The 27,396-nt window shown below is 34.5% G+C and overlaps 1 protein-coding gene across 4 annotated transcripts in view; it reads right to left on the bottom strand.

Moving 5' to 3' along the window:
• Positions 1–27,396, bottom strand: part of LOC145668634 (EGFR adapter protein-like) — a 1,410,624-nt gene that overhangs the window by 21,269 nt on the left and 1,361,959 nt on the right. For 3 of the 4 annotated variants that reach the window (XM_081736675.1, XM_081736677.1, XM_081736676.1), the window contains 2 exons: positions 14,977–15,135; positions 1,263–1,690 (listed from right to left, as the gene is read on the bottom strand). In XM_081736675.1, the coding sequence (XP_081592801.1) occupies positions 1,263–1,690; positions 14,977–15,135 (587 nt within the window). Of the gene's footprint in view, positions 1–1,262; positions 1,691–14,976; positions 15,136–19,051; positions 19,229–27,396 lie in introns of those variants that run through there. The other variant, XM_081736678.1, reaches the window with a different exon arrangement.

The following is a 27,396-nucleotide window of genomic DNA, read 5'->3' as shown; positions in this document are numbered from 1 at the left end:
TGGATTTACAGCGTAATGTGGGATTTCAATTATATGAGCTCCCACCGAGAACCGAACCCAGGTCTCCAGCGCCGAACGCGTACGTTAACTACATAGCTACGAGGAAATTTATCTTCAGGAATAAAGTTTACTACATTACTGCTCATGTGCTTCAGCCAAGTCACAGATTATAATTTGACGGGGTTTAGTTTTCATTACAGGAATGTGGGAGATATCTTCAACATTCGGTGTGACAAAATGATCTTCCCACATTTATCTAATAATTCAGAACTGATTGCACGTATTTTGATGTGACTGTATTAATATACATTATAATAGTAATGTGAAAAGTGTTAAGATGTTGCCAGAGTGAATAAGTTTAACTATCTTGATTTGGGTAACAAAATCTTTGAATTGAGAGTCGTCAAGTAAATCTGCAGCTTTTGTGGTAAGACAACTAAATTTCTACGTTCTATGGGCGTTGAACACTCGGACATTGTTGATTTTATGGATCACTCTGTATTAATATACATTATAATAGTAATGTGAAAAGTGTTAAGATGTTGCCAGAGTGAATAAGTTTAACTATCTTGATTTGAATAACAAAATCTTTGAATTGAGATTCGTCAAGTAAATCTGTAGCTTTTATGGCAAGACAGCTACATTTCTACGTTCTAAAGTCGTTGAACACTCGGACATTGTTGATTTTATGGATCACTCTGTATTAATATACATTATAATAGTAATGTGAAAAGTGTTAAGATGTTGCCAGAGTGAATAAGTTTAACTATCTTGATTTGAGTAACAAGATCTTTGAATTGAGAGTCGTCAAGTAAATCTGTAGCTTTTGTGACAAGACAGCTAAATTTCTACGTTCTAAAGTCGTTGAACACTCGGAAATTGTAGATTTTGTAGCAAGTCACAACTAAATCTCTACGTTCTAAAGTCGTTGAATACTTGGACACTGTTTCGTTAATTCAATGAGTTTCCTTCTCTTTCTTCTTTTTTCATTTTTAGTTTCCTCTATTATACGTGTTACAAAGGAAGCTCAATATTAGATTAAATGAACTTTTGAAATATCCTTTAAGTTTCAGTAAATTAAGGCTTACAGACTTAAATAAATAATTTAAAGAAGAAACTGTTATAATGACGAAAAGTTATAAATAATGCATGATTTTATTGTATTTTAAGCATTATTTGATTCAATGTAACCTGCATGAAGATAGAAACAAGGTGATATATTGTCTTTTAAAAAAAATGAATCCATTTTGATATAAACTTACCTTTTGTTGTCGATTTCAATATGTTTCGTTTCAATTTCTCGGTTGTCCAGTTGCTGTTTGTCCTTATTTCGAGTCTCGCTTTCAGTAACAGCCTCATTAACGTAGCCTCCAGACAAAGGTCTCGTAGGGCTGGACGTGACTAGAGGGCAACTGTCTTCGCCTGATAGTCCCATGGTAAGTCTCTTGATGAGCGGCGGTTTGTCCACCAGCCTCTTATACGAGTTGAGTTCCGTGGGGGAATTACTTTCTTCGCTGGACGGGCTAAGTAAATCGATGTTATTTTCATGGTATTTGGCTGGACGAAGACCAGGAATCGAACTTGGCTTCAGTGGACCCAACCTCAATGGTGAGCCTGTTTTACCACTAAGATGTAAATTCATATCGTCGTCCTGATTTTTTTGTTGTGAAGTTTCTACTAAAGTCTTTGCCTGCAAAGATAAAATACGTGAAATTAGGTTTATAGAAACATCATTTAAAATAATGAAAAGCACGATTTGAGATTCCGATCAATTTAGACCAAGTATTTAAATAAAAATTAAAGCCGAATTTAAACACACAGAATTCCTATAATCACAATTGTCCAAACAAAATATTGGGATACAATGATGTACCATAAAATCTTGAATTAGCAATCATATTTTTTCTTTATTCACTTATCTTCCTTTCTTTTTTCTTTTAAAAAACACATAAACAAAGACACTCATTATCCAGCTATACAGCAGCACACACTATCCAGCTATCCTGCATAGGGTTACTACTACACGTTCTCTTTTACCCCAGACATCTCTGTTCTTTTGGGCCTTGGGAAAATGATTCGGAAGGATTTTTAGGAAAATGGAGAAATGTCCACTAAGGTATAGGCATTGCTTTAATTTCAAGATTCGTGATATTTCCGACAAGTTGAGTGTGTATATCATATTTTCTCGACAAAGTTGTCAGTTGAGGAAAGAGTAGGATGACAAATGACAAATTGCAAATGCCTGGTCCTTCGGCTAGCTGGGGACTTCGCCTCCAGATCCCCGCATTTGCTTGGCCTACGGCTTTGCCCTTCTTATATCCCTAACATATTTCTAATCTTGAGGAATTTCGAGCTATGGCCATCTTATTTTAACAATTGAAACTCTCATTCTTTTTTATTCTCTTCTAGAGGAAATACAAAAAAAGAAAGCAAAAAGAAAGAAAGAAAAAACGCTTAAACACGTATTTAATTATTTTAAAGGAAAAACCTAAATACAAAATCTCATGTATCTAACCTTATGGCCATCTAATTATAACAATTGTAACCCCATCCTCTTTTTTTTTTTTTTTCTTCCCTTGTAGGGCAAATATACATACATATACTGTGAAACACGTGTATAATTATTTTAAATGAAAAGTTCAAATGGTGAATTTCATGTCTCTAACCTTCAGACACTCCGAGATATGGACATTTGAAGATGATAAATTGCCACCCCTCTTCCCCCTCTTTCTTACCCATAGAATTTCCAAAAATCCATCCGTAGTGGGACCTTACATCACAAATCCTATGCCCTGGTTTAGGCGCTAATCAATCAGTCAGTCAGGACTTCTTTGATTTATAAAGATTAATGAAAAAACGTGAAACCATTTATAATCGCTGGAGAGCCTTATCTTCTCTTCTCCCCCCCCCCCAAAGCAAAATCTGAAATGCAGCTGTTGTTTCTTGGTATGCGATACAGATTTATCGTGCGATACAATCTCTTCTTGATTTAAATGTACTAAATTTAGTATGACGTTTTGTCTCACGGTAACCGAAGCAACACAAGACCTTTAATAATAATAATAATAATAATAATAATAATAATAATAATAATAATAATAATAATAATAATAATAATAATAATAATAATAATAATAATAATAATAATTTCTTCTGGGATTCCAATTAGTAAATAACACACTTGAAAGCTAGCTATTAAAATATAGCCAAAAATTCGACCGGACATTTCTAACTCCCTTTTTGCCTAAAAATCTACCTTATTTATTTTTCTTCCTGTAATAACACATAAATCACATTTTTTTCTTTTTTTAAAAAAATCTGTATCCCCACCCCGTTTTCTTCCCATCTAGTATTCAGATCCCTCACTACATCTGTCTAACAAATTTCGGTCCCAATGAAACATAACGATGGTGTTGTTACGCTACTGAATAGAAATGCTCCGCTAATTGAAAGTAATTAAAAAGTTGCATGTTAATTTTGTTCCGTCGAGTGCGAGGTTGTTTCAGTGTTAATTTACATGTAGCCAAGTTAAAAGAGGGCTTGTAATGAGGTCTTCGTCTTCTTACCTTGCAATATTAATTGGCTTTGTTAGGTGAAAACTTTAATTAGTCTTTGCCTTCCTCCAATCCCCACTCCTTTTTTCTTTTTTAAAAAATTTCTCTCTCTCTCTCTTTCGACGACAGAACAAACAAACTAGCTTTTTTCTTTAATTTCTTAATATGAGATGGACTTTAAAAAATCCTGTAGAAAATATTTAACAATACATACAAGCTTCTTTAAATACCTACTCTTTATACAAAATAGAACAAGTACATATCTCAATTTATTTTATGCTAGAAATATACTGCATATGTGTGAAAGTATTTCAATCTTGATTTATTCATTAAGATTATACAATTACTTTTAATTTTACGATTATTTATTTGAGTGATTGATTATGCTTTTCTATTGCTACGAGGTCATGAAGGACGGGCCTATTAACAATGGAGTTTGAATGACTTCTTAACTAGGGTCATACTCGTAGTAATGTAATCCGCTCTTTTGCGGGTTAGTGTGGTGGGCAACGGCCAAAATTGTGCATTATCCGCCAGCTGCACCGGACTGAACCCCCTGGTCGTGGTTCGTAGCCTACGTTAATAGCAGAGACCGTCCTTCATAATCCTTGTATTGTACAAGGACGCGTGGCCACTTATAGCATAATCGCTAACGATTTCGTATTTGATACAAGCAGTCCCGGGCTCGATTCCTGGTGGGGGGACACTTGGTCGAAAAAGTATTAAAAATTTCTTTCTTTTTTTTTTTTTTTTTTTTTTTTTTCAAGCCAGCCATTCTGTGTGAGCGTTCTTCATTCACAAATGCGGGGATGATACTTAACATACAGGTTCCAGGTCGCTTCCTTCCTTCCCTAATCCTTTATTTCTTCCCTTTCCTCAGATAGTGTGGGACGTCATCCCTCATAGATACCGAAAGCCCAGAAATGTAATTTCGAATCCATAAGGACGCAAACTCAAACTTAAATGTATCGGAAACTTCGTATCTCAAATTGAATTTGAGCCTATAAATATGCGCTTTGCAAACAAACGTTTATAGCTAATATGTTATAAAGAAGCTTTATCCTTCACGTTTGTTTAGCTGAACTGCAATAGCGTCATTTCATTTTTTTTTTTTTTTTTTTTTTTTTTTTTTTTTTTTTTTTTTTGCCAAGACCTCCACTGACAAAACTAGTTTCACACTTTCCATTAGTGGGCAACTGCCCTCCTCCTTCCATGCTCTTCTAAATTACGCCCCTGCTCAATAGGCATTGAGATTGTGGCCTACCTCAACTTCGGAGAACGCTGAAGAGGAAAGATAAAAGGAAGGAAAATGGGACGGGCATACTTCCGAAAAGGTTTGGTACATGACTCATAAGAGAATCGAATTTTATTTCTTCTTTGTTTAATTTTTGTCACACTCCAACTCATTTGGTTACTTATGTTTCACTTGAGGTTGATATCATAAATAATAATAATAATAATAATAATAATAATAATAATAATAATAATAATAATAATAATAATAATAATAATAATAATAATAATAATAATAATAATAATAATAATAATAATAATAAGATTTGCACCAAAATATTATAACATTATGTTCTGAAATATTGGGAATATACAGTGTTTTATTAAGTTTCTCGATTTCTTTGGGGAATATGTAAGCCTCTAGGGTGAAACAATATTCATCATCTATATGTTACACCCATATCTTCAAAACTTGGGAGAAATTCTAGAACTTTGGAGGGTGTTTATCTCTCTTACATGTTTGGATGAAAGCACTGGAAATATACACCAAAATACAACAGTAAGATCTGAAATGCAACGATTTACACCAAAATTATGGTATAAAACCTGAAATATGGTTCTTTGCACCAAGATGTAAGATATCAAAATCAGATATATATGGGATTTAGCATTAAAATGTAGTTTCAAACACAATTTCATTTAAAATTTATCTACAACGAATCGAAATTGTGGGATTGATGTAATATTTACGAACCATTGTTTTTCATTCAATTCATAGATTCCAATTTCGTACACGTCTTTTTGCAGTTCATGTTCCAAAAAGGAAAATTCGAGATCGATATTTTATTTTACACATTTACTTCAAGTTGATTTATACATATTTATCTATTTTACTGTTATTGGGATTCAAAGAAATAATTTAGAGCAAAATTCAATTAACAAAAAAGTATTTACGTATACTTCTTTACCTAATCAATTTACAACCTAATCAATATATGTACATAAACATGAAAGTGAGTATGTTTGTGACTTAATAACTCTTGAACCACCCAACCGATCTCAATCAAATTTTCAACATAGATGAAGTTCGGGTCTAGGATGGTTTTTATCATTTCACTTTGACGGTGCAATTTTGGGGAGGGGGAGATATTTAAAAATGATCGAAAATGACCATTATTAGTGTCGAATCCATAGTTTTCAGGGTCGCTAAGAAGAACAGTGACACTTCCGATGCCGTTTAAATCCAAATTCAGCCTTGCAACTTGGTGCAGAGGGAAAAGGAGATGATAGAAAATTCCGATATCAGTGTCGAATCCATAGTTTTCGAGGTCACTGAGACGAGAACTGACACTTTCGGTGTCGTTTAATTCCAAATTCGTCCCTTTATGTCCAAAATGAAACTTATTCTCCCCGTGCAAAGAACGGGTACTCTGTTAGTTTAATATATCTGTCTTGCAACAAGAAAAATCATATTTACTGTATTTCTGAGTTTCTACGTCCCACATTCTGTACTTTAGGCTGAAGAGGACGAATGAGAAATGGAAAGTGAATTATTTCGGAAATTTAACGTAATGATATACGTAAGAGAAATGGCAGAACCCAGAGAAAACCAACAGATATGTACCCACCAAAAACTCATATGGACTGCCGAGATGGAACCAGGAGCTTCTCATATCGAAACTGAGTGTTCCACCAATGAGTCTGTGAACTGACGATTGAAATTTGTTACGTTTTTATTCCTTTTTTTTTTTTTTTTTTTTTTTTTTAATTTTCGTCTGAGTATCTGCATTTGGAATGAAATAACGGATTTGTGATTGGAGTATAACAGTAAGAAAACATCCACATTCCGCTAAATAACTCCTTTTCTTGCAAGGTAATCATTTTATGTCGAAACTCTCTTATAATAAACAGTTCTGAATCACTGGACCTTGTTTGACTACATTCATACCGGTGTTATCTCTTCTGAAGCAAAACTCTGATCTGGCTGCTTGCACTGAAAGCACTAAAATAACTAATTACAAACAGAAATTCGATTGCCTACAATCAGTTCAAAAGCCCAACCTACCCACTAAGATCCATATTTCATCCTTCTTGCGTAATTGGTTGTGATCATTTGAGGGTATATTTACCCTTGAGTCGTAATTACCAACTTTTCCTCTTGGAAAAACAAGTAGAAATGATGAAAAACAAATAAATAAAAAAAAAAGTTTCCCGGACTAGATTGCAGTCAAGTGTACCTCTCCACACTTTAAAAACTTCGAGCAAACAAGTTAGGCTTTAGGAACAGAGAGAGGAATAACGCTTTTGAAGTTCTTTCACCAAATTGATCGCCCCCTGAAGCTCTCTATTGCCTCTTGCGTGTTTCAGGTGCACAAAGGCTTCATCAAATTTGACAATCACTTGAGTTGTCTCTAATTTCTCCCAAGCCCAAGCGAAATTACTTGTCTGGAATTTCGCAGTAATCAAGTCTGATGTCAGAGAAGGAATGCTTGCTGCTGCTGCTGCTTTGGGAGACTCCTTATATATAACTTTGCTGCCAATTCCAGCTGCTGGTAAAACGCTGTCTATGCCGAAGTTATTTTCTCCATCCATCCATTCATTCATTCCCTTGCGTCGCGACGCCCCGCTCAAAATTCAATTCTCTCTGCGTGTGCTCTCTTAAATGGAGGGCAATTATTACAAATTCCACGCCTACGCACTTATTTTTTTGTTGTTGTTGTTCTTGTTTTTGTTTGTTTGCACTTTGCATTAATGGTTATTGTAATGTGGTCTTGGAGCACAAGAGAATTTTGATGGTGAAGTGGTTTCGTCGGACAGTACGTTTACGTTCTCAGTGTAGTTCGTAATACAGTCCTGCATTCTAAGATGGTAATGAAATCTTTAATTACACAGAATTAAATTGTTTTACAGGCTGTTGTAAAAAAAGCTAGAATTTGTCCGACATGTTTCTAAATCCTGATAATTAGTAGAAGCATGGAGAAGTTCTAATGCAAGCTGATGTGGTTCGGATTTCATATTAAACTGTAGATTTATATTATACTGTTCCGATTTCATCTAATCTTCGGTGCTGCAAATGAAGGTTAAATTTGAAACGAACACGAATGAATGAGTGAGAAAGACAATATTCGTTTGTGTCGCTGATGGACCCAGATCCAAAACTTAAACTACGAAATGAAATGTTTTTTTTTTTTTTTAAAAAAAAAATAACGTCCCCTGATTATGCCCTTAAGGTTAAAAGAGATGGATGATTAATGAAAATGAATGATAATGCAAGAACTGGTGGAATGAGAATGAGGGACAATTCCGAGAAAACCTACTCGATTTTTTTTCTGACGATATTCTCAAAAACGACTCAGGTGATTTCGTTAATAACTGTAATGTTACGTAAAATACTTTGTAAGAAAAATTTCACAATGGTAGTTTTCTTTTGAGGATGAGTTTCTTCTCAGGCTATTTTCTGAGAAACGACTCACGAGATTTTGTTCATAATTCACAAATAAATTCCTATATTGTTCTGTGAATCGATTCCATGACAATATCCACAAGAGATAGTTTATTCTTAGGAGTGAGGCTTTTTTCTTTTTGACGGTTTTGTGAAATATATCTTATGCGATTTTGTTGATATTTTATATATAAAAAAGTATATATATGTCATTAATAACTCTGACATATGACACAAGTCATTTCATATGGGAAAATCTACATCAGGTAGTTTACTTTTGAAACGAGATTTCTTTGGGCGAAGTTTTCTCAAAAACGCCTTAAAATTTTGTTCGTATTTCACAATAAATAAATAAATAAAAAGTTTCATATTTCATTAATAAATGCACCACATGTTATACTTTAAGGAATTGGAGCGAGAGAGTTTAGTGTGGTAACCCGTACTTTTTTTTTTTTTTTTAATTTGTGCCCTGAATTCATGAACAAAACAAGAGTATTTGTATTAACTAACCCATTTCTGCACCAAATACATGGAAGTATGTTATTAGTAGAGACCGGATGTTAGGCAAAATGCATATTCTTTAATATTAAAGATATGATCAAAAATAACGTTTTAAAGTTTATATGGGGGATTATAGTTTCAATTTAAGCCAATTTTATTTTGCCTATTTCGCCCATTTCTGCCTAAATAATTGCTTTAGTGCCTAATGTTGCCTATTCTATGCATTTTCTTCAAAATAAAACTTTGTTGGAGGAAAATATATATAATTTAATATTTGAAGAAAGGATCCTGCCTCTTCCGGGAAGAATAACTGTTGTTTGTAGTGATAAGATGTCGTAAACCTTTGGACTGCTATCTGTACTGATAAAGTGCTATAAAACTTTGGACTGTGGATAAGTGTATAAAATTTGGATTGTTACGTGTAGTGATAAAGTGCTGTAGAGAATGTCTTTACCAAATATACATGGAATAATGTCAAGCTTCGTTTATATATAGGTATGTTAAACAGGTATATTTCTATATTCTTTGAACATTATCTATGACTTGAATTTATTTTTAATTGTATTGAGTACAAATCGGTAAACTGCTTGCAGAGTTTAACACTCAATAAAGTAAGTTGCGACATCTATTAGCGTGTGGCACAGACTGAAGTTTGCTGCTGCTGCTGCTGCTGCTGATGATGATGATGATGATTATTATTATTATTATTATTATTATTATTATTATTATTATTATTATTATTATTATTATTATTATTGTAAAGTAATTTGAAAATTTACGTATTTGCAGGCAGGTTATGATTCTATTGCATATTAGCATATTTATTTACAAAATGCTGCATATAACTGTTTTATAAAAGGTCTACAACTGTTACAAAAAGGAATACACATTTCGACCTACTTACACACCATTTTATGTAATGAGATAATTAACGGGAGAATGGAAAATGAGTTGCTAATTAAAGAGAGGCTCCCGTCATGCGCTCAAGTATGTACGTATGTGAAAAGAGTATATTTGGATAACTGTTTTCTTAACACTACGAATACCATTCGGCTGATAATGATTTAGTTTTTTCTTTCATTCTTTTCTAATGATTTGATTCTCTGCTACCGTATTTTTTTAAGCAGCAGCACGCGTGATCTCACGCTATCTTAATTAATATTGACTGTACTCTAATTAGTTCCAGAAACCTATAGTTAATTAAATTGCTTCTGTCATATTCAATCGTACTGGACAGACATCCAGTTTGTACAATGCGTTGCTGTATTATGTTATTGAGCAGAACTGTTCCCTTAGGTCATAAAGCTGCCGCCGTACAATTTCATCGTACCTTACAGATGGAATGAAATTCTAACCATTGGAATCTTCTACAAGGTGTATGAAAGGGGACATAATATAGTAAAGTACTTTTTCGGAATAAAGCCCTCTGAAAAAAAAATCAAAATTTTCAATCCATCTAATTTTCTGCCTATTTATTCGAAGTACATCATATCACGAAAATAGTATTCGACACTAAGCAAGGCTTTTCCGATGTGCACTGCCCCGTCCATCTCATTTGTATTATTACTGTTGTAATATTATTTATAATAGATTAAGAGGCCCCATCACGGTGAAATTAAAATACCGCTAATTTTACAGTAATTATGTGCTATCTCCAAATAGAATCAAAAGTGGAACAAGAACTCGCTAGTATTTTACATGAGATAGTGTTATCATGATTCACTTATCTGCTTTCCATTTCCAGTAATTTAGAAACTTGGCATTTATTTTTGCGTTTCGAAATGGCTGCAAACTGAAAGTTACTAGATGACTCGTAATAACGATACCTCACGCAAAATAATATTGTCTAGGGTGCTCTTGTTCCATGTTTCAATTATCTTTTATCTATTTGAAGATATCACGTAATTACTGTAAAATTAGCGGTATTTTAATTTCGCAGTGATTAGACCTCTTAAGGATATGATTTGAATCATATTTATATAATTTGTAAAATATATAACAACTTATTACGTCAAAATCCACTTTAACTGCATTAAACTTTTTCAGTATTGTCTTCGTCAGCAGCGTAGGAAATAACTTTTTTTTTAAAAAAATTATTTCAGAATTTCCTTTTGCACTGTATTTTTGTACCTAGTTGAAAAATGATGTTAACTTAAATCTCTTGTACTTGAACAAGTCTTAATACCATGGTATATTACATTAGCAGCTATTACACATAATCGTGCGTGGAGTTGGAATATTTACACGTTCCCTGTGCTAAAAGATACATTTAAACGTAGGAACGTGTACATCTTCCAACTCTACGCACCGCTATGCCGTGGTAGCTGCTGATATTACATATCAAGGTATTTCCTGTATCAAATATGATATTACGAACCTTTACTCCGTATTTGCGATATGGAAGCGAAATAAAGTCTACGATTTATCCATTATAGCTCTCGTTCTTCTATATAATATGTTTTATTTAATAAAAATGGAACCAACTGAAAAGGTAGTAATGAATTGTATACGCAGAAAGTATAATTCCAAATTCGTAGAACTAATGTTAAGTCCTGTCTGTCAAGTGAAGAGTTGAGTTCAGAGAGAATCCCCTTTTATGGAAAAAAAAAAAAAAAAAAAAAAACGAAAGCTAGCGTATTATGCTACTTTTGAGAATTTCATATTTTGATTTATATATGACTGTAGGGAATGTTCTTGTTTATATGAGACTTTCAGAGATGATATACCAGAACAAAGAGAAGAAAATATTACTTCAATTTCGGTCATGAGTGCTGATGGCCCATTCTGGTTCGTCGTCCTTCATATGATAAACACAATGATCACAATACTTGCTCTGTTTTAGAGTTTTGTAATGCTGTTGAACAAAGTTATACCACAAATAGGCCACAACATATGACATGTTAATGTCTCCAACAACTATCGCATTGTTTGTTTGGTTCATTTCCATTCACTCTTGCCCTTTTGGCCAATGCTAAGAATGTTTTCGCATTTTCTCCCGGTTTCCCATTTTCCCTTTGTCTTTTCTGGCCTTCAATCCATTAGCTAATTGAAAAGTTGGTAAAATCTGAAGTTTAGACCTTGTGTCAGATGGTGCAGTGACTCCTTTCGTTCAAATTAAAGGGATGGATCTCTAACGATTTTTCCCTTAAGGGTCATCGATGTTCTGTGCAAGCATTTGCTTAGTTTTTCTGTAGATTTTTTTTCACTTAATACTGATTCTTCCTACTCACGTAGCTTTCTTTCTTTCTCTCTCTCTCTCTTCAATTTTCTACACTTTTGCCGCTGTTGTATTTGGAATCAACAGTGGCGTAAGCAGGCAGCATTTGAGTTTAAAATAATTACTTTTCGTTACTTTTCTTTGCCTTCTTCTCTGAACGAAGCAATGCAGTTAACTTTTAAATTTCACACTTCCATTAGCAACTGCGAAGATTAGTTTAGATACCTGGATTTCCTTGTACTTTTTTTTGTTTCTTTTTCTATTTTTTTTAATTACTCATCTCAAGAGTTTTAGCCTTGTTAGCAACCTGCCGATGCTTGTAAACAACTTTCTATTTTTCAATTTTAATGAGGTAGATCTTAAAAATAGACCTAGTTATATGTTACTCAATTATTTTTCTCATTTGTATTTTTTTTTTAAGAGTGCAATCTTTCCCTTATATTGCAATGCGATTTTGTTCTATAACAACATTACGACTAATAATAATAATAATAATAATAATAATAATAATAATAATAATAATAATAATAATAATAATAATAATAATAATAATAATAATAATAATAACGAAACTTACTTGCAAAATTTACTTTTTAAAAAAATGTTTCAGCGAGTATATCTATTAGAAAATAGAAAATAAACGATATTTCTACGGCTCAGTAGTAGAGCGTTCACCTCTATTTTATGCGGTCCCTGGTTCAATCCAGCTCGCGCCCAGTTAGCTTTAAGGTGGACAAATATCATGTTCGTGAGTTTTCTCGGGGTTCTCCCATTTCCTTCTACTTTGTTCATTTCACCATTGCATACATTTCTCACCATCACCGTCTCCTTTAGCCTAGCCGACATAATCGAGGGACGTAAAACTGAAATATTTCATTTCATTTCAAACGATAATTCTAAACGTCAAGTCTTCTACGGCTATAGATTTAATGATGTTCAAATCGCGACTGGGTTGAGAATCAAACCTGGTTTTCGGCTTACTGCGGCAAAGCGCTAAATACTATCACTCAGAGTAAATCGAACAATTTTTTACAGTCATGCCAAATGTAACTCGCACCACCTTACGTTTAAGAAACGTAAAGCAAAAGACCGTATTAAATTTTGGAAAATATAGCACTATAGAATATAAGAGTTAAACAAATTCAAGGTCGTGAACAACTTCCTTCACTGTGGGCCTAGGCAGGGGTAAAAGTGGATCTGAAAAGATTGGGAGACGCATGACATAACGCCGTCTCTCATGCCTATCTTTGCCCGTTGTAAGTTTTTAGGAATTAGGGCACATCATAGATATTTTTTGGGAAGTGGAATAACGACGTCCCGTCCCCCGCGTTCCTCCTCACTTTGACCCTGGCGCCTACGGCATGTTATTTGAACTTATTTCGTAACACACACACTTTCTGGTTGTCTCCTACTGTATTTTTAAAACTCATTCTGATATAAGATCTTACTACTGAAACAAGTATGCCACAGGATGCGAAATCATCATAGTCGAAATGAGGGAAGAAAAAACAACGGAACTTAAAAAAGAAAATAAAATAAAAAAGAACTCTTTGCATTGAAGCCTTTTGACATAAAAAATTTCAATTGAACATCCACAATTATTCAACTAAATGAAACTAGGAATGCCACTAACAATTAGTCCACCCGTTAATTACATATAAAATACATGTTAATAACATAAAATTACTGTAACTAATTTGAACATTCTCCACAATAATGTCATTTTATTCACCCCCAGCTCCAGTAACCTATTCGGGAAAGGGAGAAATTTACTGCCAAAAATATTAAGTGGAGGAAATCTTCCCCAGGATTTCGTACCCTGATATGCCATGAGACATCGTTTAAGAAATGTTACCTTTCAGATAATCAAGTTAGTACTAACGTAAGACAAGATGTAGCCACGAGACGGTGAGCTTAACCAAATAGGTTGTTACGTAAGTCGCAGGCGACTCACTTGCCTTTTTCAACAGCGTGACAACTCTGGTGCGCTTCATACCCTATCAACCAATCCAATACCGCCTTGAAACGTTTTATAGTATCCCACGGTAGGAAGCTAGAATTACAGTTTAGCTTCCCGTTCAGCAGCGACGCTGGAATCCGAAGCATATGAGCTTCCGGTGGGAATCGAACTCGGGTCTCCGCGCCAAAGACGCTGACTAATCATATAACCAAAGGAAGCTCTATATCTCATAGTATATTTGAAACCTTACGAGTTTCTACTTTTAAGAGCCTACCTTACTAAAAATAATACAAAATTTACCAGTTTTCTTTTGCTTGTTTATTCATCAGTGAAAGGAGATAATGAAACGCAAGTCACCACATGCTATTCTACAACAGAAAATATGAACCTGAAGAATGTTCACTGTTGACATACATAGAAATTACAGTGTTGCCAGATGAACAATTTCCCTAAAATCTAAGTTAAGACAGCGAGTAGAGGAATGAACTCAACTGCATTTGATTACGTATCATGTTGTTTTGGTTTCTTGTGAACTACTTTTTAATTAACATTATTATTTAGTTTTAATAACTGTATGTTAAAACTATTTTGTTTATTATAAACTAAATACTAGTATTTAAAAAGTAGTTCACAGGAAACCAAAACAATATGATACGTAACCAAATGTAGTTGAGTTTGTTCCTCTACTCGCTGCCTTAACTTAGATTTTATTGAAATTGTTTCTCTGGCAACACTGTAATTTCTATAGATGGCAACAGTGAAAATTCTTCAGGTTCATATTTTCTGTTGTAGAATAGCATTATCTATAATTGTGGTAACTTGCATTTCATTATCTCCTTTCACTGATGAATAAACAAGCAAAAGAAAAAGGGTAAATTTCGTATTATTTTTAGTAAGGCAGGCTCTTAATATATCTGTCTATCTAATTACCGTAACGTTGAAAACAATACTTAGGTAAATTTAATCGAGTTAAAGGTTTAGGACTTGTAACTGTTTAATCTAATCTAACCTGTACTTGACTAATTAACTATATACAGTATTCCCAATAAGAGAAAGAGACGAGACTCACCCAAACGTGGGCTTCCGTTTCCTTATTATTATTTTTATTCTTTGGCTCGTCTTTGTCCAACTGTGAGGCAATCACCTCCTGGAAACTTGGCTGTCGCTGCAACTGAGCAGCATATGCCATCCGGAAGGCATTGCCAACGATAGAATTGAGCTCCTCCGCCTGGAAAGAAAGAAAGAAGAAAAGTTAAACTCATTAGTAAAATTACCATAATTGTAGACTATCCAAATAAATTGTTCTGAACACAAGCAATACAAAATACAAGTTACATCCGCAACAAAGTAGGTATTCTTGAATGATAACTTGTGCACTAGATGAATTCTCGAACTTTGTATATCTTTAAACTTTCTTTAACACGAATATTAATTTGATTTTTTTTTCTTATACCCTTTCCAAGTTTCTGTAAACAATCTCTACTTTATATTTTATTTACATTATATATTTTATATTATATTTTATGCTCTCTACCCTCGTAATACTGCATTTACAAATACAAAGAACAATTAGTTCGTCCCTCTAGAGACAAAAGGGCGTATCTCATTTTCTTAACTTTTTCAGGAGACAATTTTAAACCTTTTCTCATTTATTCTATTGTCTTCTTTTAAAATTTAGTTTAAGAGTCTCTATCACTGCGAATTTAAAATACCGCTAATTTTACAGTAATTATGTGATATCTTCAAATAGATAAAATATAATCAAAAAGTGGATCAAGACCTCCCTAGACGATGTTATTTTGCATGAGGTACCGTTCTCACGAGTCACCTAGTAGCTTTTCGTTTGCTGTTATTTAGAAACGCGAAAATAAATGCCGATTTTCTAAATGGCTGGAAATCGAAAGCAGATAAATGAGTCGTGATAACGGTATCTCTTGCAAAATAATACTGTCTGGGGAGGTCTTGTTCCACTTTACGATTATCTTTTATCTATGTGAAGATAACACATAATTACTGTAAAATTAGCGGTATTTTAATTTCGCAGTGATGAGGCCTCTTAATTTCCTTCGGTTCAGGTATATAACTTACGAAATCAAATTAAATTTTAACAGAAAGCGATCGAATAAATTATGATAAAATCTTTAAACTTGCCTCCTGGAAAAATTAAAAATAATGAGATACGCCCCTTTGTCTAGAGAGAAACAAGTTTTCTTTAAGTAGAAATAGTGTGCTTTGGGGAAAGAGCTGTATATGTGCCATACGACTTTGAATGAGGTCTGTGGATCTGTTAATTGCACTGATATTCAAGCTTTCCCAGTATTTCGGAGACCAGATAAACAGTAGATCTCGTTCATCATAACCTGAGTTTTGCATAAGAATTTAAGTCGATTAACTTGCATTTACTCACAAGAATTAAATAATAGTTGAACTTCGCTACTAGCTGTCTGAATTCAAGTTTTACAACAGACGGAAAAGTTGTCTTACGCATATATTACAACAACAACGTAACTAAAATGTATTCATTTATATTAGGTTCAAAGATTGTAATATTATTCATTCCACGTAAGTCGATAGGCAATAGAAAAAAACTCCTTTCCCTCCCTTTATTTGCCATTGCAAAAGAGGAAAGCAACTTGCTGATCGTGTCAGGGACGGAAGCTTAAAAAATTAAAAAAAAAAAAATCACGTCAATTTAATTTTCATACTGTCACTGTATTTTTCAGCCACTATCAACAACTCTACCAAAAATAACTATACTAGGTGCTATTTTTGTCTGAACAAGAGCCTGGGATTCAAGCTCCCAAGTTAGTATCGTTTCAGGATTGTGTATACATATCTTAAATTGGTAGTATAAAGATAACCAAGAAAGTTCTGTCGCTTTTTGTGGAGGTCTGTGTTCAATTGGCCCACACACCGTAAGTTGAATGCGAATGGAGATAAAGTGAAGGTCCGTTGTTGGCGTGGATATATCCAACATATTACCTGGTTGTGGCAGTTCCGTTACACCGTGAACTTGCTGTGAACATGGGACCTCCACAGAGCGTCATATGAGCATGTATCCTGTACGAGTTCAAACTGTGGTCAAACGCCGCTGCAGCGGGACGGAAGATATACCAGGCCTTTGGTGAGCATGTCGTGACTACGCGGACAGTGCGACGGTAGTTAAACAAAATTAAGGACGGTGACGAAACACTCAAAGACGCACCATGTGCCGGAAGATCAACACATATACAAAATGAAGATCTTCAGGCAGCAATTGAGGTGAACACTGGCCAGACAAGTAAGGAAGTGGGGCTAACATTCAATGTGAGTGGAGAAACCATTCGGCAGCACCTCCATCAACTTGGGAATCACTACAAGTTGTTTCGATGGGTCCCATTTCACTCCGGGCCAGAAGGCAACGCGCGAGCAGACACCTGTATTTCTTTGCTGTCTCGTCTGAGGAAGGAGCGATTTCTGGACAGGGTGTTGACATGTGATGAGAATTGGGTCCTATATGAAGCTCCACGGCGCCGTCATCATTGGTTAGCATCCTACGAACCGTTTCCAAAACAGCCGAAACCAGCACTGCAACAGAAGGTCCTCCTTTGTGTTTGATGGACTGCTCACGGCATCGGGCATTGAGGACTGCTAACAGCTGGGCAGAGCATCAATGTAACTGTGTACTGTCAGCAGTTGAATCGTGCTCAAGTAAAACTCAAAACTCTGGAGCCAGTACTTTTGAATCACAAATGGATCCTCCTGTTACAGAACAACGTAAAGCCCCACGTGATTAGGATGACCCAGAACACCATTCTACACCTTGGATGGGAAACACTATTGCATCCGCCACAGTCCCCGGACATTGTATCGTCTGATTATCACCTATTCCATATCTTGGACAATCACCGTAGAGCAGTGCTATTCAACCTTTTTTTCTCGCGTACCCCTTTACACAGTTCGTCATCCAATTGTGTACCCCTGAAGCTGTTTAAAAGAAATTAAATCGAAATGAACTTAATATACATGTACTGTTGATTAAGAGGGGAACAAATAGAGACACAACAAAAGGACCATCAAAAGACTATTTACAGGAGGATAAACTGCATATCCGAAAAAAATACCATGGGAAAGTTAAAACTTTTCTTCAACTATGATCATTCAATAAATATTGGAAATATACTTATTTTAGGATTACGTACCACTAGAAACATCTTGGCGTACCCCTAGGGGTACGTGTACCCCCGGTTGAATAGCATTGCCTTAGAGAACGCCAGTTCAAATCACTAATAGAGGTGCAAAATGCACTTGATACCTTATTCTCTTCACGACCCACCAAATTCCACCGCGATCGAATCCATGGCCTTCCAGAACGTTGGCAGAAGGTCGTTGATGCTGATAGGGACTATTTTTGATCTTCCAGGTACGTCTTAAGAAATATCAATGTTCGACGGTGGTGGGTGAAAAAGCGACAGAACTTTCTAGGTTACCTTATACCTTTTTCTTCGTATATTCAAGGATAATTAAACCCAGAAACACCCTTACGTCTCCACTGGTTCTAATGATGTGCTACAGATAGGCACTGTAGTAAATGAGTTTCTTATAGTAAAATCTTGGGCTGGTCAATAAACGAAATCAGTGATAGTTTAAACAAATCGATGGAATCTCTCTTAGAGGCGAAACAGTAGGGCGGGGAACAACCTAGACATAATAAGCAGTATACTAGTCAGTTGCATCTTATTTAAGTTCCGGTTGTGGTTCAGATTTCACGTTAATAGTACATCTGATCTTCAATGCGTACGGACGCAAAACAAAAATTTGATGGGATAAAGACTAGTCAAAAGAAACGGGAGAGCCTCGAGAAAAAACTATGGACATGATTGATGGTGTTCCACGAAAAGTCTGCATTAGAATTAAATGTTCTAATTCTAAAACAGCACGACTCAAGGTTTTACTAAAGTCTGAGGAGCAGATAGTTACTCACCGATAATGCCTTAGTAAGGCACAAAGAGGTAAAACCTTGTAAAATTACAATTTGGAAAGTGCTCTAGGTAATCTCCTAAAGTAAACTTGCACACAATGTTCTAAATATTGATAAGTCGATGGATAAATGAAGTAAAACGTAAGCAAGATATGCAGTAGATACTCTCTCTATATATGCTTACATATTCACATTGCCGAAGCCGTTTGTAAGAAAAAGTATTATTTGCCTTTATTGTTAACATGGCAAATCAGCACATCACTTGTAATTCGTGTATACTGAAATTATTCACTAGAATTTGTAAGAAAGCAAGAAATTATGCTATCACTGTCTTGAAGCTCCCTCTGTTCATTTTTTTTAAAATCATGTCATATCACAGATCATAAAAGAGTACCAGGCCATATTTCAATAATGAATTTATGATGTACATGACGTCATAAAGCTAAAATATTTACCACCATATTGAAGCTCCGAAATGAAGAATTTGAAGTTGTAGTATTTTATACGTATACAAGAATACAATGTGTGGTCAAAATGAAAATATTCCTCATGATTTCGAAATATCGTTTTAACAATGATAAAAATAAACATAAATAAATAAAATTCAGAAGTATATTCCATTCTTAGGAAATATCCACCATGTTCGTAATTAAAAACAGTCTCTAATCCACGGGTTCACTAGTTAAATTCACTATTAAGTACTATTGATATCGATAAATATATTGAATATTTATTGAATATTGCTTAAGCCAGTTTGGTAAGCCTTGATTTAGTTTTAATGTGTGAGATCGATGATATATGCGTCTAGATTGAGAATCCGGATCCATACATTCATTCATTGCATATAAACTTCTTTTCAGTAAATGAACTCTCTGTATATAAAACAGTAAGTTCTGTCCATGCAAACTATTATGCGTGCAGTTTTACTATACGGATCCATAGTTTAACAGTATCACAGGTCTCCTTATTGGTTAAAAGTGGCGCTAGAGGTTCTGAAACATGAATTTCAGAATAAGTGGAGAAGACTTCTTTCGACTGTATCGATGGTATTGACAAATATTCCTGTCGTAGTAATTCATTACTGTTTCAGTCGAAACTAAGCAGTCGTTGTTGGAAGATTATAGTCGAGTTACGTATTGTGCTTTGTTAACATAACCAAAATTGGTTAAAAGTTGTAATTTTAACCACTTGGCATACCAGCTCTTTCTTGTGGGCCTCAGCCGCTCTTGTGTTGCCACAGAACGAGATATTTCTCGTGTCTCGTCTCGATTACGAGAAGAGCACATCTTTTCGAGACGAGACTTCAGGTTGTCTCGTCTCGTGGCAACACTATTAATGGCTGCCTTATGGTCGAATACGTGCATAACAGGTTAGACTTTCATTAATGTCTTTCTACGAAGAAAACCACAACATATTTCGATTATTTACACACTGGTCTATTAAAATATTTTACAAATACATAAATCTGTAATCTATAAATTTTACAAATATGTGAGTTCAGATTCTCAATCGGCACCGATATTACAACTAATACAACTGCCAGGACCCAGATTATGATTAAACCTATGAATTAGATAACATTCGGAGGGAGATTCACAGCAATATATGCCTATCAGTCTATCACTAGGTAATACTTAGGTATAAAAGTCTGGATGCCATCTATTATGAAAATACATCAAAGTTCAAAGTATCTGTTTGGCATTTGCTGGCTTTTTTGTTTGTGTTTATTTATGAAACGAATATGTCGAAAGAATTCTACATTCTACGGAAATAATTAATTTCATTTTGAATATAAATACACGTACCGATAGCGTATATGTGCATTTATATTGACGCTAACCAAATTTTGCTTAGTTTTCACTTGATCTCAAGATTATGATACTCATTTTCATAAGCAATTATTATTCTGTATTGGACAAATATGTAGTCCCATATATATGATACTTATACTTTATGCTTCACAAAAATCAGTTATTAAGTAGGCCACATTTGACAATGTTTTATCCACTTCATACCCAAAAACGCTGAAAAAGACAAAGTTAACTTTGAATGTTGATCCTATTTTTCCGGTAGTTGGGGTGAAGCAAATATCCACAGTCTCAATATTTTTTAAGTCTGCAACCCACTTAACAGGAAACTAAACTAAGATATCCACAAGCTCACCTAGTAGGTTTCTATGTATGTTCGGCTACATGTATACCTATCATATCCTACGATGGTAAGACTTTACATTTTTTTACACATTTATTATTCTCATTAAAGTTTTTTTTTTAATACAAATCTAAATTGGTGTAATCACGTTCTTGTTTCGTACTTGCTTTCACTAGGATCCAAGAAAAAAAATGTTTCATAAAACTAAGAAACAGAGAACAGCATAAACATCTTTAATTTGAAAGCTCAGGGTATTCGTCTCTTAATGATATTTAAAAAAAAAAAAAAAAAAAAAGTTGAAAACTCTGAATTTAAAAATTAATTACGATACGACTGCTTCACGTTCTACAAACATCTCTTTACACACCATGAACTTGTGGTAGGAATATCGCTGGGTTCTTCTGTTTTGTCCCAGATTTACAATCCATCAAGTCTTCCATAAATAATTGCGTTCATCATCAGGTGATCGAATTTTGAACATAAAAAAAAAAAAAGTCTAGCATAATCTTCAATTTCGACCTCCAAATCGGCTTCAGTGTTCTCGTCAGTTTTTAAAATCTTTATTAACATTATGTTGAACAATAACAATATTTTGATCCTCTCGCAAACGTAATTTAATTTAAAGAATGGATGCAGGATTATAATTTGCCAATTCTCAAATCCTGATTGATTTATTTCAGCAGAAATGACTATTTAAAACCTCAGTGTGTGTGTTTTATAATTATTTAATACACATCTACAATTTATTTGAACATTCAAAAACTGAAAAAAAAGTACGTTCTAAAATTATCGTAGATTCACCCATTACCGGAAGGGCATTATCGTATATAGCATTAAGGTATAAATTATTGTATATCACGGTAAATTATCGTATGGTTGGCAAGCCTGGTCGAAAGATAGACTTTAGTACGAAGCCATCTACTCGAAAAATATAAAACCTGTTTCACAAAATTTGGATTTTTTTCCAAACGAAGAGTCATATAAGGGGTTTAGCAAACGTAAAAACCATCGCCGGCTACGATCTCTTAGGGATCGTAACCGGCGCGCGATGGTAAAAACTATACATCGTAACTACGGGTCAAGAACGAGAGATATTTAAAAAGAAAAAAAAATGCGTTCCATTTGCATTTTTCTCGGGATACCGAATGACTTCCGGGGGAAAAGACGGAACGTATGGTCACTCTAATTTATCATCTACTTTTTTTTCTTTTTTTTTTTTTAGCATAAAGAGCGAAAACGCTTCATTATCAATCAGTAGATCGCGATCCACAGCTTGAGCATATATTGTGAATCTCTCGCTAGGTACTGGCGATTCTATTGGACTTCATCTTGGCTGAATTTTGAAACCGAAATTCATGTAAACCTTTATATTCAAAATACAATTAGCTCTCTCGCAATATAATACAGAAATGTCATATTTTGAAATTGTGTATTTAACTGCACAGCGATGGAAGAAGGATAAACTAATTTCCATTCTAAAATCGTGAATAAAATTGAACATTTGTGGTCAGTAGGTTAACATTTGGTTACTGTTTAAACAGAAGAACGGTATCTTGCCCTGCAGATTTTGAGATACACAGCAATTACTAAGAATGACACATTGAAGTTGATAAAAAAGATCTCATACATCTTAGGAATTTCTCGTCTTTAGCTAATACAATTTGTCACAGTGCACTTTATATAACGCTCCGTTACGTACATACTGTTGAAAAGAAGTAAATATCTGGTTCGTGATTTACTAAAGTTACGCTTCAGTGTTTTAGCTGTACTTGAAGAACGACTGTGGTTTTGCACAACATTAAAAAAAAAAAAAAAAAAGCATGTAAATGTCCTAGTCATATTGCAGGTTTCTGCGGACATATGAAGGTCATTATTTTTATTGGCAACGCACTACAGCACAGAAAATCAGTGTTGCTTGTTAACATTAACCAGGACAACAATTCTTTTAAAAATACAGGGTGTTTCAAAACAACACTGACAACGTTTGGGAGGTGATTCCTGACACCATGATAAAACAAAATGTATAGATTAACGTGGGTGCACAAATGCTTCCTTTCGGAGTTATAGGCTGCCTAAAAAAATGAAAAAATGAACTTTAAAGGTCCATAGCTCCAAAACCATAGGGCCTACCGTAGTCGGGTCAAGACTTCACTTAGAAACTAGTATGTTTCCTATCCAAACATTCAAGTTTCAGAATCCTGCTGTACTTCTGCAACAATTTTTATAGAGGCAGTTGGAGAGTACTTCAAATTATATACCCGCAGCCAAATTCCCTCTATAAGAATTGCTTCGTGAGTATCTTAGAATTCTGAAACATGTGTTTTTGGATAGTACACATATTAGTTACTAAGTGAAGTCTTGACCCCACTACGGTAGGTCCCATAATTTTGGAGCTATGGACCTTTAAAGTTCATTTTTTCACGTTTTCGGCAGCCTATAACTCCGAAAGGAAGCATTACTGCACCCAAGCTGGTCTATACTTTTTGACTTATTTTGGTGTCAGGAATCACTTCCCAAACGTTGTCGGTGTTGTTTTAAAACACCTTGTATATGAAAAATATGACTCTAAATGTAGGTCTATCAGAATTTGCTGGTTATGTACAGCCTCTAACAAACATTGGTAGCCGCTTACTCTACTATTTCTTTTGGCAACAACTTTAAAGTAAAGACAACACATTAAAGCATTGAAAATGGAAAGGACTTTTTTTTCTGGCATTGGTTTTATATATTACTCGTATATAAATAATGCTTAAGTGACAGAAAGTAAGTCTTCCTAGGACGGTAAAACACAATGACTTTTAAACATTTGCTGCCACAGATACAGCATAGATGACACTATGTTTCAACATATTCGCCACCTGAATTCAGGAACTTGTCATATACCGTGGAATCTACTTTTGTATTCAGATGTAAAACTCAGCCATCTGGGAGTAGAAACAGTATTAGTTGCCTCGGCACTAGCCTGGCACACAATTTCTTAAATCCAGGTGGGGATCCCGATAATTTGTGAAATTGGGATTGGGAAATCTGAGGAAGTTGCACTTACGTCCACCGATCCTATGAAAGTAAATTGATTAAAATTTGTATCCTAAGGTTGGGGCGGGGGTCATAATTCATACGAAAAATCGAATCACGCAATCACTATAGAACGAATTAAAATCGTACTAGGCATTATTAATCATACGCCCATGGGTGCCTACAGCAGTAGCCAAGGAGAGCAATTGCTTTTCCCATGATTTTTGAAAGAAGTTCGGTGCTTCGAACGATGTCGAAACATAATGGAGTATTAACAAAAATAATGGAAAACAGTGATACCAGTGTCTAATCCATAGCTAGTCTTTGGAGTCGTTCAGATGAATAGTGACAACCCAGATGCCATTCGAGTTTAAATTCATCCCTCACTGGCATGGGGGGTGAGGTTGAAAGGGGGCTACATTACGGATTTTTATCATTTCACTTTCATTGTAATCTGTATCTTAAGGAAAGAAGGGGGTTCAAATTCTTTCTATTGATTCTTTCGCTTCAAAGAAAGGGCATTTCAGCTAATTAAATATATAGTAAATAAACACAATGAATAATAAATTAAGACTTGTTTCTCAATCTGCCACTATATCTAGCACAAAAGCAGTAGACGAATCAATTTTTCCTATAAGTCAATAAATAATGTTTTTACCTGCAATTTGTGAATACGTATATCCATTAAACAAGAAAGATATTCTGAATTAAATCCATGAATTAATGAAGAATTTGTTTATTTGTCGTCGATATACTTTCACAGCAAAGGCAGACACGTCTTTCCTTCCATTTCTTTTAGCTTTTTTTCCCCATTTTCCCAAAGGAAGAAAATTCATTTGCCTGTTTTCTGTTCTGTCAGTCGCTTACACTCTTGTTTTTCCTTCAGTTGCTATCACTTTTCGCCAGCAATTGACGGACAGCTACAAGGAGATGACATTACGGTAGACGGACTCGTAAATGGAGAAATTCTGTTACAAGAATGGCAGACTTCATTAAGGGAGAGAAAGCGAGCAAAACAGGTGATAAAATAATTCAGTCCACAGCATACAAAGTAAAACACATTGTAACTATATACTTTACGTGGAATATGTCTACGAGTACTATAACGCGATATTCATACATGTATTTAAAAATAAAATTAAAATTTTATTTTGTCTTTGGAAATTTAAAAAGAGCACTCAATAATTTCCTAAGTATCTTTTGTTGCGTTCAAAAGTCACTAACAAGACCATATTATTTGTAATTTAAGACAAAATTTCAGCAAGTTTCAACTATCTGTATATCTTACTGAAATACAAACCCAATCCAATATGCTAAGGCATGTCAACTTCTATTGATACATATTTTTTTTAATATAGGTAAATTAACATTCTTCTAACTACAGCTAGGCCAAATAATGGTATGTACCACTTCTAATATATCCAATATTGTCTGATCATCCATCAGGAAGTCGACACCATATACTTACCTTAACGAATTAATAAACTATATTGTATATGGTTAATACTTGTCGCAAATCTCACAGTAGATTATGAAATACACACTCGTTCGGTCATTTTATATTTTATGTTGGGCATACACGAAAACATTTTCGTTCAAACTCTTATATGGTACCATCTCTCTCTTAGAATATACAGTAGAAGTGCATATACCAATTTCTCCCCGTTGATGTAAAACAAACAAATTACCATTATCACTCTCAATAGTATCTTATGACGATTATTAATCATTCTTTATATATAAAAAATCTGATTGACTAATTAACTCCTAGGCTAAACTGCTTAAGCTATATATATATATATATATATATATATATATATATATATATATATATATATATATATATATATATATATATACAAGTAGATGTTTTTTAACGTAAGATACTGGTAGAGCGTTGACCTCTAGTGCATGGGGTCTTTGGTTCGATTCCAGCTCGCGCCAAGTGAACTTTTTGGTGGACAAACACTGTGTGCGTGGGTTTACTCGGGGTTCTCCCATTTCCTCCCACTTTCTTCATTCCAGCATTTACTTCATTTCTGATCACCGTCCCCTTTCGCCTAACCCGCATAACCTTGGAACGTAAAACTTAAAGATTAACGTAAGATACTATTAAAGAATTTTTAGGGCCTTATTCATAGATGATGCCCACTCAAGATCTTAACTTGAGTAAAACGTGTTTTAAGTAAAATTGTCTTAAGACATTTTCGCCTTAAGACAACTCCCAACCATATACATGTTTTGAGAATTTCTTAGTGAAAACGCATTTTGGTCAAGACTGCTATTCCTGTCTTGTAGAAAATATGGAAGGACCATTCCTGCTGTTCACTTTGTTTTACCATGAATTAGCAAGATCGAAAGCATGTCTTGAGAAATGTTTATGAATAAGGTCAAAATGTCATATTCATCGAGACTCTTGAGAAAAAATTTCATTAAGATATGGCCTTAGGAATTCGACATGGAAGAGTGTCTAATGAGGATTTCATTTATTATAATAACATGTCTCTATCTAGGAATCCTTTAAGGTTACGAGACATGCAGTTTGTATTTGGTGAACTTTTTATTTAAAGTAACTAAATATGTGTTTAAACTACGATCGGGGATATGCTCCAGGAAGGGGAGGAGGCAACCTCTGGCCATTTGTAGATACGATAACGGAAAAGAAATTGTGTACTGCGCTACAGTTTTCACAACATAGTTTCTCAAATATATTTTTGCCCTGAAAGAAGACTATATAGATATTTTTTTTAACATTAACATAAATCCCTGTCTTTCATCTTGTATTTTATATAGTAGATTGTTCTTCTTGATAAACGACACCGCTTTTTTTCTTTTCAGAATCCGTTTTCAGATCCTAACCTGAATGAACTGCGGTGGGTCAACTCTACGATGCTACTCATATATCACGACAGCAACTCTTGACCCCGAAGTAACACGACTCCCTCGGATGGTGCGGTCACTGCGGTGGTCACTTGATAGATAACGGGAATCAAATTGTAAGATACATACTACATTTTTTCTTCTTCTTGGTTTCTGTGTACGTGGTGGAGGGTAATTGTATTTTATCTCTAACGTATAAGCGTATCAGAAAGCATAGACGTATTTAGTATTCAATATATGACTTTTGGAAGTAATCATAGTTATTTAATTTTACCCTATAACTTAACTTACGTCAACAGTATTAGCAAAAGGTTATTACAAACTTTTGGTGTCTAGGTTTAAAAAAAGGGGGGGGGGGGAGCGTAACTCCGCGTTTCTCAAACTTTTATTAAGTGAGGTCCACTTCTATTAATCAGGACGTTCTACGAACCACAATACTGTTGTACCCTTCGGAAGCAAATTTTTGTTTAAAAAAAAAAAATC

The sequence above is a fragment of the Thermobia domestica genome, chromosome 13 (genome assembly GCF_964235325.1).
Source record: "Thermobia domestica chromosome 13, izTheDome1.hap1.1, whole genome shotgun sequence".
Taxonomy (NCBI): domain Eukaryota; kingdom Metazoa; phylum Arthropoda; class Insecta; order Zygentoma; family Lepismatidae; genus Thermobia; species Thermobia domestica.
Note: the sequence above shows the minus strand (reverse complement) of the source record. Positions and strands in the feature narration are given on the sequence as shown.